The sequence below is a fragment of the Hypanus sabinus genome, chromosome 11 (genome assembly GCF_030144855.1).
Source record: "Hypanus sabinus isolate sHypSab1 chromosome 11, sHypSab1.hap1, whole genome shotgun sequence".
Lineage (NCBI taxonomy): Eukaryota > Metazoa > Chordata > Chondrichthyes > Myliobatiformes > Dasyatidae > Hypanus > Hypanus sabinus.
In genome coordinates, this window is record NC_082716.1 from 5902494 (window position 1) to 5920874 (window position 18381).

General features: G+C 37.8%; 1 protein-coding gene across 3 annotated transcripts in view; it reads left to right on the top strand.

Moving 5' to 3' along the window:
• ssx2ipa (synovial sarcoma, X breakpoint 2 interacting protein a) overlaps positions 1-18381 on the top strand; it is a 100570-nt gene that overhangs the window by 41201 nt on the left and 40988 nt on the right. For all 3 annotated transcript variants that reach the window (XM_059983725.1, XM_059983726.1, XM_059983727.1), the window contains exons 3-4: positions 4882-5033; positions 17233-17433. In XM_059983725.1, the coding sequence (XP_059839708.1) occupies positions 4882-5033; positions 17233-17433 (353 nt within the window). The remainder of the gene's footprint in view (positions 1-4881; positions 5034-17232; positions 17434-18381) is intronic.

Genomic DNA, 18381 nt, shown 5'->3' on the forward strand with positions numbered 1-18381 from the left:
ATATTCCGTGCCGTTTTCAATCTTATTTTAACTCTGTCCCAACTTTTGTTGAGTGTGTTGCAGCCATCGGATTCTAAATTTGTGTATATTTACAAAATACTATTAAGTTGGTCAGTAAAGCTATTGAAAATCTTTTCTTTGTATTTTTGTCAGTTAAATAAAGGTTCACATGAATTAACATCACAGATTTTTGTTTTTATTGCATTTTGGAAAATATCCCAACTTTTCTGGAAATGGGGTTTGTACATAAACACACACAATTATGAGGGGTAAAGACAGGGTATATATGCACAGGCTTTTTCCACTGAGGTTGGGTCAGACTAGAACTGGAGGTCATAGGAAAGAGTGAAAGGTGAAATGTTTAAGGGGACCATGAGGAGTAACTTAGGGGGTGGTGTATGTATGGAACAAGCTGGCAGCGGAAGTGGTGGATAAGGGTTCAATTATAACATTTAGGGAAAGTTTACATATGTACATGAATAGGAGGAGTGTGGTGGCTTATGATTCAGGTGCAAGTCAATGGGACTAAGCAGAGCAATAGTTTAGCACAGACTAGATGAGCCAGATAACTTGGTTCTGTGCTGTAGTGTTCTATGACTGTCATGTGTAAAATTCTTAGTCTCATCATTTCCTTCCAATCTTGCTGCTACTCCCACTTAAGTCCACCATGAAGATAGTGGGTGCAGTAATTATTTGCTTTTTTATTTAACTCCAGTGCTGAAGGTACATAGTATGGAAGCAGATACAATGGTTGAGTATAGAGAAGCTTTCAGATAGATACATGTGGAGGGATTAGGATCTTGTGCAAGCAGATGAGATTTGGTATAATTTGGCATTGTGTTCAGTACAGACACTGTGGATCAAAAGACTAATCCCCGTCCTGTTCTGCATTCTGTAACGTTGTGCGCTATAGAAACAGGCCCTTCAGTTCACCATGTCTTGCTAGTCTTTTCCTGCTTTGACACTAACCTCATTTGCTTAAACTCGGTCCATATCATTCAATACCTTGCATATTTGAGTGCCAGCCTGTTCAAGGGCGGCCCAGTAGTATAGTGGTTAGTACCAGCTTTCACCAGTTGTGATTCAGTTCCCGCCATTGCCTGTAAGGAGTTTATACTTTCTTCCCATGATTGTGTGTGTTTCCTCTGGGTGCTCCAACTTCCTTCCACAGTCCTCTTTGATTTGATGCAAATGAGGCATTTCACTGTGTTTCAATGTACATGTGACAAATAAAGCTAATCTTTAAATGCCTCTTAAACATATTAATTCTATCTGACTCTACCTTCCTGTGCTAGCAATTTCCAGACTTCAACCACTGTGTGTGTTTCTAGAAAAATATTCTTCTCAAATCTCTTAAAATTCTTTCCTCACACTTTAAACTTTATGCTTTCTTGTTTTTAATGCCTCTGCTGTGGGAAATAGATTTTGATTATCTGATGGAGACAGGAATGATGTTTCTGATAGTAGGCGAGACTGGAACTAGGGGCATAGCTTTAAGATTTTGGGAGTAGATTTAAGATGAAGATGAGGAATTGCTTTTCCCAGAGAGTGATGAATTTGTGGAATTCTTTGCCCAATGAAATGGTGGAGGCTACCTCAGTAAATGTATTTAAGAAGAGTTTGGATAGTTTTTTTGCATAGTAGGGGAAATTAAAGTTTATGGAGAAAAGGCAGGTAGGTGGAGATGGCCAGATCAGTCATGATCTTATTGAATGGTGGAGCAGGTTTGACAGACCAGGTAGTCTACTCCTGCTCCTGTTTCTTATGTTATTGTTTTTTCCCATAGATGTTGCCTGACCTGCTTCCTTCCTCTTTGTGTTTGTTGCCTTGGATGTTCAGTATCTGTAGAATCTCATCAGTTTTAGCTTTGGTTCAGTTTTTTTGTGAATCCACTGCACTAATCTTTGATACTTGAGTGTAGTGACTGCCTGTGATTCATCACTTCAGTGTTTGGCCATTTGTCATGACCGACTATGGGCAAAATCCACTGACCTTTCATTCCAAAGGCTCAAAGTTCTGGGTCAAGCAGCATATCTGGGTGACGGAGGATGGAATTTTCAATGTTTCAGGTCCAAACCCTGCATCAGGACAGAGTGAAGAGGGGAATTGACCAGTGTAAAGTGGAGATGGGGAGTGGTGAAGCTGACAGACAGGTTGAAGCAGGTCGCAGAGGGAGAACTGAGACTGTGGCAGGTGGTTAATAGCAAGAGGCAAACGTGGGAGGAGGGAAGGGTGAATGTTGAATACAGCTGCTGGAGGGAAATGAACAGGAACACAATGGACTACCCGTGCTGTACTCTTAACTTCAAACTCTAGGCCTGTACTCTCTGGAGTTTAGAAAATTGAAGGGGGTTCTGATTGAAACCTAATGAATATTGGAAAACCTAGATAGAGTGAATGTGAAGAGGGTGTTTTCTGTAGTGGGGGAGTCTAGTAATTGAGGACACACCATTGGGACATAAGGATGGTCCTTTGGAGCAGCATTGAGAAGGAATTTCTTTAGCCAGAGGGTGGTGGATCTGTGGAATGCATTGCCACAGACAGCTGTGGAGGCCAAGTGATTAGGTACATTTGAACTGAAGGTTAGTAGGATTTTGATTAGTGAGAGTGTGAAAGGTTACAGAGACAAAGCAAGAGAATAGCTTCATTCTACTGCTGTCTTATGATTTTAAGCGGGTGAGAATGGAAACCAGTAAGGGAGAAGTGAATGGCAGATGAAAACAGAACCAGGTAGAGGTGGAGCTGGAAGACAGAATGAACTGTATGCGTAGTGGGTGCAGTGAATGGTGGGGTTGGGGGTCAAACGTGGGTGGAGGGGGTCTATGATGGAGGCAAATAATAAAACGTGTTAACTAGATTCTCAGAAATTCTTTCCATTCCCAGGGATTCCAGGGATATTTAGAAATCGATTGGTGCCTTTGCAAGGTTGGGGTACAAAGGGAGAGGGGTTCAGCCATCCTGCTATCTGGCCTTTCCCACCACCCTGTGCCGCCTTGACATTCTAGCACTTCACGTGGCTGGGACTGCGTCTTCCATAGGGTGAGTGTAGTCCAACTGCACGATGTAGGAGAGGATATTTGCCACCTGTTTATGGGTCATGATGTGTTGCTGATGGATGGACTTAGCCAAGCCCAGTTTGAAGAGCTGAGCCTACAGCCGAAGCTCAAGAAGTCCTCTATCTTCAAGCCAGGATGTAATCCACCTTCATCCAGGAGCAACCGATGCAGGAGAGTGTTCCCCTCAAGCAGATACTTGGGATCCTTCTCATCAAGGGTCGGCAGTTCACAGGCAGCCCTGCACACCTCCCACTTGCCTTGAAGACCATATTCGTCGATGAGCTTGAGCTCCCTTTCAAGAAGTCTTGCTTTGACCAGACGCTGAGGAGTGGCTTGGGTTTTGCTGTACACCTTAAACCAAGCATCAGACATGGCTGCTCATGGTCTCCAGTGTCTTCCCCGAGGAAAGTGGGTTGGGGATCCTCTAGTTATTGCTATTACATTGTGAAGCAGACTAATTAAAGTATAAAGTATTACTCTGGCATGATTGGGATGTTGGTGCTAGACTAGCTGACTTCCTGGGCTGTCAGCTGTTATTGTATTAATCTAACTGGTTTGTCAATCAATTTTTTAAAAATATGTTGCAAAGTAGCATTTAAATAGACATGGTAAGTTTGAAGGGAGGGCAGCCAACAGATTTGGGTAAATCTAAAACAAACAAGAACCAATATCCCTATCAGTGGATCAGGTTGTAGGAACTGGAGCTCCAGAGAACGGATAGGGAGCTTGCGAGCCTAACCTGGGTAAGTGATACATCAGGATTTACAAGTCGTTGAAAGTAGATTTTTGGAATTTTGCACTGATGTGAATATTGGGTTCAAATATTTCTTCCCCTTTATATTATAAATGTACTAAATAAACATAAGTATGTGACCTTTAGAAATCTTCAGGTAATTTGATTCAGAGTAAATGGGTAGTATTGTCCGTGTGTCTTTTTTTTTGAATCTGGAATTCATTGCCACAGACAGTTGTGGAGGCCAAGTCATTGGGTACATTTAAATAGGAGGTTCTTCATTAGTATGGGCATCAAAGGTTATAGTGAGAAGGCAGGAGAATGGAGTTGAAAGGGATTATAAATCAACCATGATGGAATAGCAGAGAATACTCAATGGGATGAATTGTTTAATCCTGCCCCTATGTCTTATCGTCTCATTATTATTATCTTCACTCTTTCACAACTATAAAGTGAGTAACTGTTCGATAACATTTTATACTTTGAAATATTGTTGGTTTTTAAGCTCTAACAAATTTGAATGCTTATAAAGATTTTATGAACAGCACACACAAAGTGCACTGCAGATGCTGTGGTCAAATCAAGACATATAAAAAAGCTGGATGAACTCAGCAGGTCGGGCAGCATCCGTTGAAAGAAGCAGTCAACGTTTTGGGTTAAAACCCTTCGTCAAGATTAAAGAAGAAGAGGGTGGGGCCCTATAAAGAAGGTGGGGAGAGGGTGGAAAACCAATCAGAGGAAAGATCAAGGGGTGGAGGAGGGCACTAGTACTTTCCCCTTAGATTCCTTCTTCACCTCTCTGGCCTATCCCCTCCCTGCTTCCCCTCCCCCACCCCTTGATCTTTCCTCTGATTGGTTTTCCATCCTCTCCCCACCTTCTTTATAGGGCCCCTGCCCCCTCCTCCTTTAGTCCTGACGAAGGGTTTTGACCCAAAACGTTGACTGCTTCTTTCAACGGATGCTGCCCGATCTGCTGAATTCATCCAGCTTTTTTGTACGTCTTTTTATGAACAGCACTTTGGTCAAGATCAGTGGCTCAGACTGAGAATGGTTGCATTGATTTGAATCATCTAACTCTGCTTTTCCCAACAGAGAGCAAAGAATTTGTATATCATTGCACATCCAAATCAAGAATGTCTCCCTGCAATGGGATCTTTGAATCATCACCTCAAAACAGCAGTCATAACTTGAGTTTGTTTTGCACAAAAGAGAATGTAGAACAATGCATAGCTTACCTCAATCAGGCAAGTTGTTTTTAACTTTGAAACTTTGTTTAAAGAAAAATAATTGTTTTGTGGTCAATGTTTAATCAGAGACTGCAGTAAGTAGTAACATTCCTATCAGTTTGAAACGTTGATTGGGCAGGAAGTGCAGGGGTCTTGGTCCCATGCTGCCAAGTTTGGGATCAGTTGTTGTCCTCAGCTGTCGGGCTACTGGACTCAGGTCTCAGTGCTGAACTGACTCCACTGTTAAGGATTCACTTTTGGGGACTGTGTCATTCATGTTCCATGTGTGCTCAGTAAAACCATAATAACCATAATAGAATCAATGCACCAACTTTGGACTTTCAACCAGTGTGCAAAAGACAACAAACTGTGCAAATAAAAAAAAAAGTAGTAAAAATAATAATAAATAGCAATACCTATTGAGAACATGTGATGAATGGATGAGAGTGAATCCAGAGGTTGTGGAAACATTTCAATGATGGTTCAAGTGAAGTTGAGTGAATTTATCCCATTTGGTTCAGGAGCCTAACGGTTGAGGGGTAATAACTGTTTCTCGAATCTAGTGGTGTGAGTTTTGAGCCTCCTGTACCACCTTCCTAATTACAGCAATATGCCCCGAGAGGTGGGGGCCCCTAATGATGGATGTTGCTTTCCTATAACAGGGTTTCATGTAGATGTTCTCAATGGTGGGGAGGGCTTTACCTATGATGGATGATTTTTTTCTTCCTAGATTCTGTTGAGTTTTTGTGTTGTGGACACTTGTCGGAAGTTATATACCTACACTACTTTGTACTTTGAACTTTAGTAATTGAAAGGCAAATCAGAAAAGAATTGGTTTAGTAAGTAAAGCATACTATGTTGGTCATAAACACTAGAGATTCTGAATATGCTGGAAATCTTGAGCAACACAAAAAATGCTGTAAGAATTTAGCAGGTCATGCAGCATCTATGAAGAGGAATAGTTAATATTTTGGGCCAGTACTTCAAGTGCTTATTCCCCTCCACAGATGCTGCCTTAAATTCTGAGTTCCACCAAAATTTTGTGTGTTTGAAAGGGCATTCAAGTTTTTGCAGAATAAAATGTACTTTTTTTATTTGATGGCTCCTTTAAAATTGAGGAAAGAATGGAGATGTGGGTCAAAAGATTGCACTTCCAGCAAGCTGAGACTGATACAATGGATTGGATGCCATCTATGCTGAAAAATCTGATGTGTTGCTGTTTTTGCTGATCACCATATTATTTCTCCTTCTTCTGCAAAGGTGGTTTGTTATCACTATCATGGTCTTAGAGCACTCTGACACAGAAACAGGCCCTTAGATCCATCCAGTCCATACCGATCTGTTTTGATTTCCAGTCCCATTATCCGCACCCAGATTGTAGTCCTGCATACCCCTCCCGTCCATGTACTTAGTCAAACTTCTCGTAATTGTTGAAGTCAAATCTGCATTCACCACTTCCAGTGGCAGCTTGTTCCACTTTCTCACAACCCTCTGAGTAAAGAATTTCCCTCCTTGGTTTTCCTTAAACATTTTACCTTTCATCCTTAACCCATAACCTCGAGTTGGAGTCCCACCCTGTAACTTGGGTACCCAAGTCCCGGCAACATCCTTGTGACTGGATTATTAATTTATATGTATCCTGGTTTACTGACAGATGACATGAAGCTTGTTGTTTTGCAAAAGCGGTATAATAAGATCATAAGATATAGGAGCAGGATTGGGCCATTTGGCCATTGAGTCTTCTCTGCCATTTCATCATGGCTGATCCAAATTTCCTCTTTGTCCCAGTCTTCTGCTTTCTCCCCATATTCCTTCATTCCCAATCAAGAATCTATCAACCTCTGCCTTAAGTATGCATAAAACTTGACTTCCACAGCTGCCAATGGCAAAGACTTCCATAGATTCACCACTCTCTGGCTAAAGAAATTTCTCCTCATTTCAGTTCTAAAAGGAGACCCCTCTATTCTGAGGTTGTGTCCTCTGGTCTTAGACTCTCCTACCATAGAAAACATCTTGTCCACATCCACTCTATCCTAGGAAACATCCTGTTCACATCCACTCTATCCAGACCTTTCACCATATGATAGGTTTCAATGAGGTCACCCTTATTCTTCTGAATTCCAGCGAATACAGGCTCAGAACTGTCAAATACTCTTCATATGACAAGCCACACAATCCTGGAATCATTTTCATGAACCTCCTTTGAACCCTCTACAGTTTAAGCACATCCTTTCTAAGGTAAGAGGTCCAAATGTGCTCTCGATACTTGAAGTGAGGTGTCATCAGTGCTTTATAAAGTCTCAACATTACATCATTGCTATTATATTCTAGTCATTGCATTTGCCTTCTTCTCCATAGACTCAAACTGCAAATTAGCCTATAGGGAATCCTGCACAAGGACTTCCAAGTAGCTTTGCACCTCAGATTTTTGAACTTTCTCTCCATTTAGAAAATTTTCTTTAATATCTTATCCCAAAGTGCATGACCATGTGCTTTCTGATGCTGTATTCCATTTGCCTTTTCTTTGCCCATTTTACTAATCTAAGACTTTCTGTAGCCTCTTTAATTCCTCAAACTACGTGCCCCTCCACCTATCTTCATATCGTCTGTAAACTTTGCAACAGTCATCAATTCTATCATCCAAATCATTAATATATAACATAAAAATAATCAGTCCCAACACATACCCTGTGGAACAGCACAAGTTGCCAGCAGAAAAGGCTTCCTGTTTGCCGCCTCCAATCAGCCATTGCTTTATCTATGCTAGAATCTTTTGTGTAATACCATGGGCTCATAGCTTGTTAAGCAGCCTCATGTGTGGCACCTTATCAAAGGCATTCTAAAAATCCAAGTGCACAACATCAACTGATCCTCCATTGTCTATCCTGCTTGTTTATTTCTTCAAAGAATTCCAACAGGTATGTCAGGCAAGATTTTCCTTTGAGGAAATCATGCTGATAATGGCCTATTTTATCATGTGTCTCTAAGTACCCTGCAACCTCCTCCTTTATAATTAACTCCAACATCTTCCCAGTCATTGAGGTCAGACTAACTAAACTATAGTTTCATTTCTTCTGCCTTTCTCCCTTCATGAAGAGTGGGCTGATGTATGTAACTTTCCAGTCTTCCAGTACCATTTCAGAATCTAGTCATTCTTGTAAGATCATTACTAAAGCTGCCAACTCTTCAGCCATTTCATTCACAACTCTGGTGTGTACACCATCTGGCCCAGTTGACTTACCTACCTTCAGACCTTTCAGTTTCCCAAGGACTTTCTCTCAAATTATGGTAATTTCATGCCCCCTGACACTTGGAGCTTCCACCATACTGCTAGTGTCTCCCACAGTGAAGACTGATGCAAAATACTTATTCAGTTCATGTGCCTTTTAGTTGTCTCCCATTGCTACCTTTGAAGCATCATTTTCAGCAGTCCAATATCCACTCATGCCTCTTTTACAATTTATGTATCTGAAGAAACTTTTGCTATTCTCTTTAATATAATTGGCTAGCTTACTTTCATATTCCATCTTTACCTTAATGACTTTTTAAATTGCCTTCTGTTGGTTTTTAAAGTTCCCCAATCCTCTAACTTCCCACTATTTTTTGCTCTATTATATCCCTCTCTTTGGCTTTTATGTTGGCTTTGACTTTTCTTGTTAGCCATGGTTGTCATCTTTCCTTTAGAATACATTTTCCTCTTTGGGATGTATATACCTTTATTGCTTCCACATATTTCAGCCATTGTGGCTCTGCTGTCATTCCTGTCAGTGTTCTTTTCCAATCAGTTCTGGACATCTCTCTCATGCCTCTGTAATTCCCTTTACTCCACTGTAATACTGATACATTTGGCTTAGCTTCTCCTTCAGAGTGAATACTATTATATTATGATCACTTTCCCCTGAGGGTTTTTTTTTAATCTTAAGCTCTCTAATCAATTATGGTTCATTGCACAACACCCAATCCAGTATAACTGATGCTCTAGTGGGCTCAACCATGAGAAGCATCTAAAACACCTCTCATAGGCACTCTAAAAATTTACCTCTCCTGGAATTCAGCGTCAAACTGATCTTCTCAATCTACCTGCATATTGAAGTCCTCTATGACTATTGTAGCATTGTCCTTTTGGCATGCCTTTTCTATTTCCTGTTGTAATTTGTAGGCCACATCCCTACTGCTGTTTGGGGATCTGTACATAACTCCATTCAAGGTCTTTTTACTCTTGCATTTCCTTGACTGTATCCACAATGATTCAACACCTTCCAATCATATGTTGCCTCTTTCAGCAAAGCCAACCCTCTGCCTTCGTGCTTATTCTTTTGATATAATGTGTGTCCTTGGACATTAAGCTCCTAGCGATAATCCTCTTTCAGCCATGATCCAGTGATGTCTACCTGATGTCTGCCAATCTGCAACTGTTCTGCAAATTCATCTACCTTATTCCATATACTGTGCGCATTCAAATACAGAATCTTCAGTCCTGTATTCACCCTTTTTGATTTTGGCCACCTTTTATGTTGCAACTCAACCTGTTGACTGCAGTTTTGCCCTACCAACAGCCTCTCCTCACTGCATTGCCACTGTTTGTAAACCATTAAGTGTAATCTTAAGTACTATTATCTGCATTTCCTACAATACTTCTTGCATTGAAATATATGCAGCTCAGACACTAATCACACAATGCTCAACCTTTTGATTCCTAACTTGGTCTGAGGTCTTAACAACATTTGAATCCACAGCCTGTCCACTAACTTCTGACACTCGGGTTCCCATCCCCTTGCAAATCTATTTTAAACCCCACAATGCAGCATTAACATATCTTCCCACTAGGATATTAGTGTCCCTTCAGTTCAGGTGCAAACTGTCCCTTTTGTACAGGTCCTACCTTCTCTGGAAGAAAGCCCAATGATCCAAAAGTATTGTGCCCTCCCTCCTACACCAACTCCTTAGCCATGTATTACATTTATAAGCTTCCTAGTTCTAGCCTCACTAGCATGCGGCATGGGTAGCAATCCTGAGTAGTACCTAACTCACTGAACACCCTATGCAGAACCTTGTCGTTCGTCCTACCCATGTCATTGGTACCGACATGGACCACGACTTCTGGCTGTTCACCCTCCCACTTAAGGTGCTAAGAACTCAATCCAAGATGTCTTGGACTCTGGCACCTGGAAGGCATGAAAGGCATAAAGTTACTATAAATTGCAAAAACAATGTAAAGAACAATGTAAGGTGATGTTCATGGGTCCATGGGCTGTTCAGAAATCTGGGGAAGATGCTGTTTCTGAATCACTGAGGTTCTTCAGGCTCCTCTTCCACTTACTTAGTGGGCATATCCTGGATGGTGTGGGTACTTATTGATAGATGCTACACCGTGAAAAATGAACAAGAAAGAGGAGCAAGAAAACAAAGAAAATTGGGAAAAGTAGTCATGGTGTCTGATATAGACAAGATAACACAAATTCCAGTGGTATCAATTAACCTACAAAATAGCCATATTCAAATAGCATGACACTTTCTACAGAAAAACAAGTTTCTAGAAAAATGCAGCAGCAACTATATTGTAATTACTGGAAATAACATGTAATAGTTCATGTTAGTGATTGTATAAAAATACAAACACAGAAGAGTTAACTTTGCCATAGGGAGTAATTTTCCGGAGGAGTTTCAAGATGGCGACGTAGACATCTGCCTTTTAGGCGCTCTTCATTTTTTAAGCTATAATCACCCTTTAATCAAATATTTTCGTACTTAATTACATGGGTTGATATTTATGATTTATTTCTTTTTTAAAATAATACTTGATTTAATTTTTTCAAACTTAAAATGTCTGTATCTAAGAAATCATCTAAAGACCCTATATCTCTCGATGCAATCTCCAATCTTCTGGATACTAAACTTGCAAGTCTGGAAAATAAACTTACTGCGAAAATGTCTGAGCTTGAAGAAGTCGTTAGATCATTCGATACCAAGCTTCAATCGCAGGCAGCAGATATTGAACGGCATGAAGAAAAGTTTGGGGCTCTTGACAAGATAATTTGTGAAAAAATACGTACAATCGAAACTTTGGAGGAGAAGGTACGGTCGACCGCTAAAATAGTGGAGCAGAATAAGTTTAAAATCACCGATCTTGAAAACCGATCTCGCAGACAGAATTTGCATATTATTGGATTTCCCGAAAAAGTTGAGTCTGGTGACTTAATTGAATATTTCTCCAACTTATTGTGGAAAATTTTCGGCGAGGACGCTTTGCGGGTTAAACCTACTATTGATCATGCCCACAGAGTTTCGAGATTTTCGGCTGCGAGAGACAAGCCACGAGCTGTGATTGTCCATCTCCATTATCCTCAGGAGAAAGAGCTTTTAATTCGATTAGCTCGTCAGAAAGGTATGATTTCTCACAGAAACATCAAGTTTCGAATTGTTGAAGATTATTCATTCGAGGTAATGAGGGCGAGAATCGCTTTTAAACCGGTGATGGCGGAGATTCATTCGATTGGACTTAAACAAGCTTTAAGATACCCAGCGAATCTCAGAATTACGTTGAGCGATGACAGTCAGCGCTTCTTTAATACTCCGGAAGAAGCGAAGAAATTCGTTGAAGAATATCGCTCTTCTAGTACAACTTGAACTATGTGTTATGTTGAAGAATTTTTGGAGAGAAGACGCCATTTTGTTTTAGGCTTTAACTTATGAAGCTGCGGTATAGCTTTTTACTTTGGTCTGTAGACCTGGTTTTTTTTATTATCATGATTTACAGATGCTCTTTTAATTTTACTATAATGTCTTTTTTCTTAATTAATTTTTTTTCCTCTGGATTAGATATACATGTTAAGACTTTGTAATAATGATTTCTTTTTTAAGATGTCGTTTCTTCTTCCCATAAGACTTTGCTTTCCGTAAGCATTTATTTGCCTGTATTTGAGAATGGGACGAATGTTTTGAATTTTTGAACCTTTTTTTTATATATATTGTAGTGGTTATTGAACCCTTTTTTAATTTTATTTTGATGACCTTTTTTTTAAAAAAAAAAGATTGGTGAATTTACATTTATATTTTGTAATATGGTCCTTTCAAAATGTAATTTCTTCTTCCCATAAGTCTCTGTTTTTGAAACATTATTTTCTTATATTTGAATATGGAATCTTTTTTTAAAGGCATATTACACTATTTTAAACTTCAATGGTTATCCTTTTTTTATTAATGATTTTTTGCTTTTTTATATTATTTTTTCATTTTGATTGATATATATTCTGTCTTTTTACAACCCTGTATTTATATCTGGGTGTTATATAGTTTCTCTTTTCTTTCTTTTCATGAAGTCGCCATCTTGAAAATGGGGATAATATTAGTGTTAGTTTGTGCGCCTGCCGCTTGGCTTTTTTTCGTGGGGTTGGGGGAGGGGGTAGGGATCTTTTTTCACGCTTTTGCTTTTTATTATTTTGCTTTTAGTTTATGGGCCAACTTTAAATTATTAATATTGTTGAGGTGTCATGTTCTCCAGTTGCTCCTGAATCATTTTTCCTTCTTTCTGAATTATGGGTTATGTGTCTTTTTAACCTTTCATGATATATACAACTAATATTGGCATGATGGATAAGTCTATTAACTTTATCTCTTGGAATACTAATGGTTTAAATCATCCAATTAAACGTAAAAAAATATTTAAAGTATTCCATAGACTAAATGCTAATATTATTTTTGCACAGGAGACCCATATTAGGAGGGAGGATAATCAATGCTTTTTTAGGTTCTGGAAGGGTCAACAATTTCACTCGAATTGTACCGCCAAAATTAGAGGTGTGTCTATTTTTATAGACCCCTCAATTTCGTTTACACATCATGAACTTATTTCTGATCCACAGTGCAGATTTTTGTTGATAACTGGCTCACTTTTTAATCGAAAAGTGGTTCTAGTTAATATTTATGCTCCAAACTTTGACTGCCCTGAATTTTTTAAACGTTTATTTACTTCCCTTCCTAATCTAAATGAATATATGTTGATAATGGGTGGAGATTTCAATTGTTGTTTGAATCCTTTGATGGATAGATCTAAACCTATTCGAATTCTTCCGAATAGATCAGCCTTACTTATTAATTCTTTTATGGTTGATTCGGGAATTACTGAAATATGGCGGTTTTTGAATCCTAAAGATAAAGAATTTTCATTTTTTTCACATGTATATCACAGTTATTCTAGAATTGATTATTTTCTTATTGATCATCGTTTATTAACAGATGTTATTGATTGTAAATATGATTCTATTGCTATTTTGGATCATGCACCTTTGAAGTTATCTATCAAGATTTTGGACTTTTCCAATAATACTAGATCTTGGAGACTTAATGCTACTTTGCTTCAAGATCCAGAATTTATCACCTACATAAAACAGCAAATTGACTTGTTTTTCTCAACAAACTATACTGAAGAGATTGACAGAGGAATGCTTTGGGACTCTTTTAAGGCTTTTATCCGTGGACAAATTATCTCATATTCCGTTTGTAAAAGAAAACAAAGATATTTAGATATTGCTTTATTAGTGGATAAAATTAAAGAAATTGATAAGATTTATTCCGTGACTCCTACCAAAGAACTTTATAAGAAGAGAGTTGAGCTTCAAATGGAGCATAGTTTATTATTATCTTCTTCAATTGAGAATCAATTATTTAGGACCAGGGCTCAATTTTATATCCATAGTGATCAAACTGGTAAATTGTTAGCTAACCAATTAAAAGCTATTTCGACTAAACGACAAATTATTAAAATTCGTAAACAAGACGGTAATCTGACTACTGATCATAAAGAAATCAATAACACTTCAAGATTTTTATAAATCTTTATATCAATCAGAATTTGATGGCGATCTGTCCATGATGGATAATTTTTTTAACAATTTGAATATTCCCAAACTAACAGATGAAGATCGTAGCTTGTTTGATGCTCCTATCTCTATGGCCGAAATAGGAGAGGCTATCTCATCAATGAATTCAGGGAAAGCTCCTGGTCCTGATGGTTATATTATAGAATTTTTAAAAACTTTTTCTTCTTTGCTTTCCCCTTGGTTATGTGAAATCTTTAATGATGCATTTGCTAAGAAGAGATTACCTTAGTCTTTTTATGAAGCTACTATCTCTCTAATTCTTAAAAAAGATAAGGATCCTACTTTATGTGCATCTTATCGCCCTATATCACTATTAAATGTAGACTCTAAGATTCTTACAAAAATTTTAGCTATTAGGTTAGAAAAGGTACTATCACAGATTATTTCAGAAGACCAAACTGGTTTTATTAGGAATCGGTATTCCTTTTTTAATGTTAGAAAATTGATTAATATAATTTATACTTCATCACCCACAATTCCAGAATGTGTTATTTCACTAGATGCTGAAAAAGCTTTTGATAGAGTTGAATGGACATACTTATTTAACGCTTTGAGATATTTTAATTTTAGTCCTAATTTTATATCATGGATCAAACTAATATATTATAAACCTGTTGCTTCTGTTCTTACAAATAATTACAGATCCTCTTTTTTTCAATTATCTCGTGGTACGAGACAAGGTTGTCCCTTAAGTCCTTTATTATTTAATATCGCATTAGAACCTTTAGCCATTGCTATTCGTGAATCTCCTAATATTTTTGGTATTACCCGCAATGAGAAGTTATACAAGTTATCACTTTATGCTGATGACTTGTTGTTATATATTTCTGATCCTGACAGGTCTATTCCCGCTATTTTATCCTTGTTGGCTCAATTTGGTAGTTTTTCTGGTTATAAACTAAACTTGGATAAGAGTGATTTATTCACTTTAAACGCGCAAACTTTATTGAATGACAGGATACCATTTAAAGTTGTTAATGATAACTTTATCTATTTAGGTATAAAAATTACCAAGAAATATAAAGATTTATTTAGATTGAATTTTTTACCTATGCTCCATCAAATTCAACAACTTACTACAAGATGGTCTCCGTTATCCTTATCATTAGTTGGTCGGATTAATGCTATTAAAATGATGATTTTACTGAAATTTTTATATTTATTTCAAGCTTTAACAATTTTTATTCCTAAATCTTTTTTTGATAACATTGATTCAAAAATTTCCTCATTTGTGTGGCAAAATAAAAACCCGAGGTTAAGCAAAAGGCAATTACAAAAATCTAAAAAAGATGGTGGTTTAGCTTTACCTAACTTTAGATTTTACTATTGGGTGAATAATATTCGTAACTTAATTTATTGGAAATTAGATTTGGTTTCACCATTGTGCCCACAGTGGGTAAATTTAGAATGCAATGAGGCACAGGGATATTCCCTATTCTCCGTTCTTGGTTCTTCTCTTCCTGCCGATTTAGTTAAATTTAATAAACAGATATCCAACCCTGTTGTCAAACATACATTACGAATTTGGTTTCAATTTCGTAAGTTTTTTACTCTGAAAAACTTTGTTCTTGTTAGCCCTATTTTACTTAATTTTTTTTTCAAACCTTCTTTGACAGATCAAGCTTTTAGCATATGGAAAAGGAAAGGTATAAAATGTTTTCGTGATCTTTTTTTTGAAGGTAGTTTGATGTCTTTCGACCAACTTTCCAACAAATTTAAGTTACCTAAATCTAATTTTTTTAGATATCTACAAATCAGAAATTTTTTACATAAAGTTCTACCATCCTTCCCCAATTCAACTTCAATGGATCTTTCAGATTTGATTTTTACCTTAAATCCTTGTCAGAAGGGATTAGTGGCTTTTATTTATAATATGATTATGAAGATACAACCAGAAATATCAGGTAGAATTAAACAAGAATGGGAAAAAGAACTTCAATATAATATATCAACAGAAAAATGGGAAAAAATTTTACAAATGGTTAATTCTTCTTCTATATGTGCTAAGCATGCTTTAATACAATTTAAAATTGTACATAGAGCTCATATGTCTAAAGATAAGCTTGCTCGATTCTACTCTCATATTAACCCTCAATGTGACAGATGTCATTCAGATGTGGCTTCATTGACCCACATGTTTTGGTCATGTCCCACCTTATATAACTATTGGAAGGACATATTTGCTACCATTTCCTCAATTTGGAATATCGATTTACAACCTCATTTTATTACTGCAATTTTTGGTATACCAAATGAGGATGGTAATCAGTTTTCCCCTTCAATTAGACGAATGATTGCTTTTGTAACATTAATGGCCAGAAGGTCTATATTACAAAACTGGAAAGAAGTAAATCCTCCTACCACGTTTCAGTGGTTCTCAAAAAATATTTCTTATCTGAGCTTGGAAAATATTAGAAGCACTATTTTTGACTCATCAATTAAATTTGAAGAAACTTGGGGACCGTTCATTCGACATTTTCATATGAATTAATTTGACCTCTCCCAGACCTTCTCTCTGTTTATTCTTGTTCTGGTATGGAGTTCCGTTTTTGGCACTATCATATACATATAAACTGTTATTATTGCCCATGTTAGTTTAGTTTAGTGTTTTTTTTCCAATATATATTTTTTTCTTGTATTTTTAATTTTTTTTTCTTTTGATGATTATTCTTGATTTTTTCATATATAATTATTATAGGCTTGATTGATTAATGTACTATGTTTTCCTGTTGATATTTTAATAGGATTTTGTTATCTTATTATTAATTTAATTTCAAGTCTATTGCACTTATAACCTATTCGTTATTATGTTATGTTTTTTTTATATATGAAATTCAATAAAAAGATTGAAAAAGAAAAAGAAAGAACTTTGCCATAGATGTTCCTAAGCCCAGCTGCAAAAGGAGGAGGGATGGGCATGGAACTAGCAGCCCCATCCTGTAAAATCCCAAAGCTACAGATGTACCCACAGAGTCTCCTTGGACCATCCCTGAGAGAAGGATCTTCACGTAGAAGACATGAAATCGTGTGGTAAAAACAGAAGCCACAGGGCCGATCAACTTTTGGCCCAGCATCGAGGACTCTGGCAAGCTGCAGTTGACAGCCTATACCCCAGTCAGGGTATTGGGCTTAAGAAGACAAGTAGGACAGTTGAACTTCAAGAAAAATTACCATTCTACTGTCCAATCCAACCAATTGAACATTTTGTATCAATATTTACATCATAAAGTATTAGCTGGAGTGTATTTAATTGATTTGATTACTTGTATTATTTATCTTCCTCTGATATGTTTTCCCAATTACTGAGTGAATCTTTGTTCTATCTTTTCATATATTAGGAACTTGCTACCTTGGGCTTTCCATCTTTTTATACAGAGGAGGCACAGGAAGAACTGAACCTGGTAGCCATTTTAAATTGTACATACGATCTTCTGCAACTTCACCGCAAGAATCTTCGCACACTGGAGGACATGGAATCACAACATCTGAAGTCCAGCAGTGATATGGACCATTTGTACCACAGCCAAGTAAAACTGAAGGTAAATAGCAGGAAACAAGCAAGAGTTCTCGGTGTAAGAACTGCAGTATCAACATTCAAACAAGCTACTGCTCTGCTGTGTGTGTGTGTGTGTATTCAGTTGCCACTCAGTTCATGAACAGAGCATTACAGTGCAGTACAGGCCCTTTGGCCCACAACATTGTATCAACCTTATAACCTTCTCTAAACTCAATCTAAACATTCCATCCTGCATAACTCTCCATTTTCTATCATCCATGTGCCAGTGTATTTTTAAAAAAAAAACACACACGTTTGGTAGCTCCTTCTGCACTTTCCTCCAATCATCTTGAAGTTATGCCCTCTCATATTAATCATTTCTGCCCTGGGAAAAGTCTCTGCCAATTCACTCAATCTACAAAGTGATTTAAAAAAAAAAATATGCTGAAGATCTGAAATAAAACTAAAAAATGCTGGAAGCACTCAGCAAGTCAGGCAGCATCAGTGGAAAGAGAACATTTTCTAGCGCACATAGACTGCAGAAGTAGCTAAAGGGTTCTGGGTCTTTAAGGATCTCACTACTTCAGCAGCCGAAACTGGTCACTGTCTTTTCACATTGTCAGACCACTGCCACTTCTCCAGCATTCGAGAGGTCCCTCCTCCCCCTCGGGGGTGGGCTTTGCCCTGAGAACATTCACAGCTTACGATAACTAGGTCCGACTGCTGAAGTTGGGTGTTGTGGATAGTGTGGAAGGCTGTCAGAGGTTACAGTGGGACATTGATAGGTTGCAAAACTAGGCTGAGAAGAGGTAGTTGGAGTTCAGCCCAGATAAGCTGTGAGGTGGTTCATTTTAGTAGGTCAAATATGATGACAGAATATAGTATTAATGATAAGACTCTTGCCAGTGTGGAGGATCAATCACCTTGGGGTCCGAGTCCATAGGATGCTCAAAGCCACTGCACAGATTGACTCTGTGGTTAAGAAGGCATA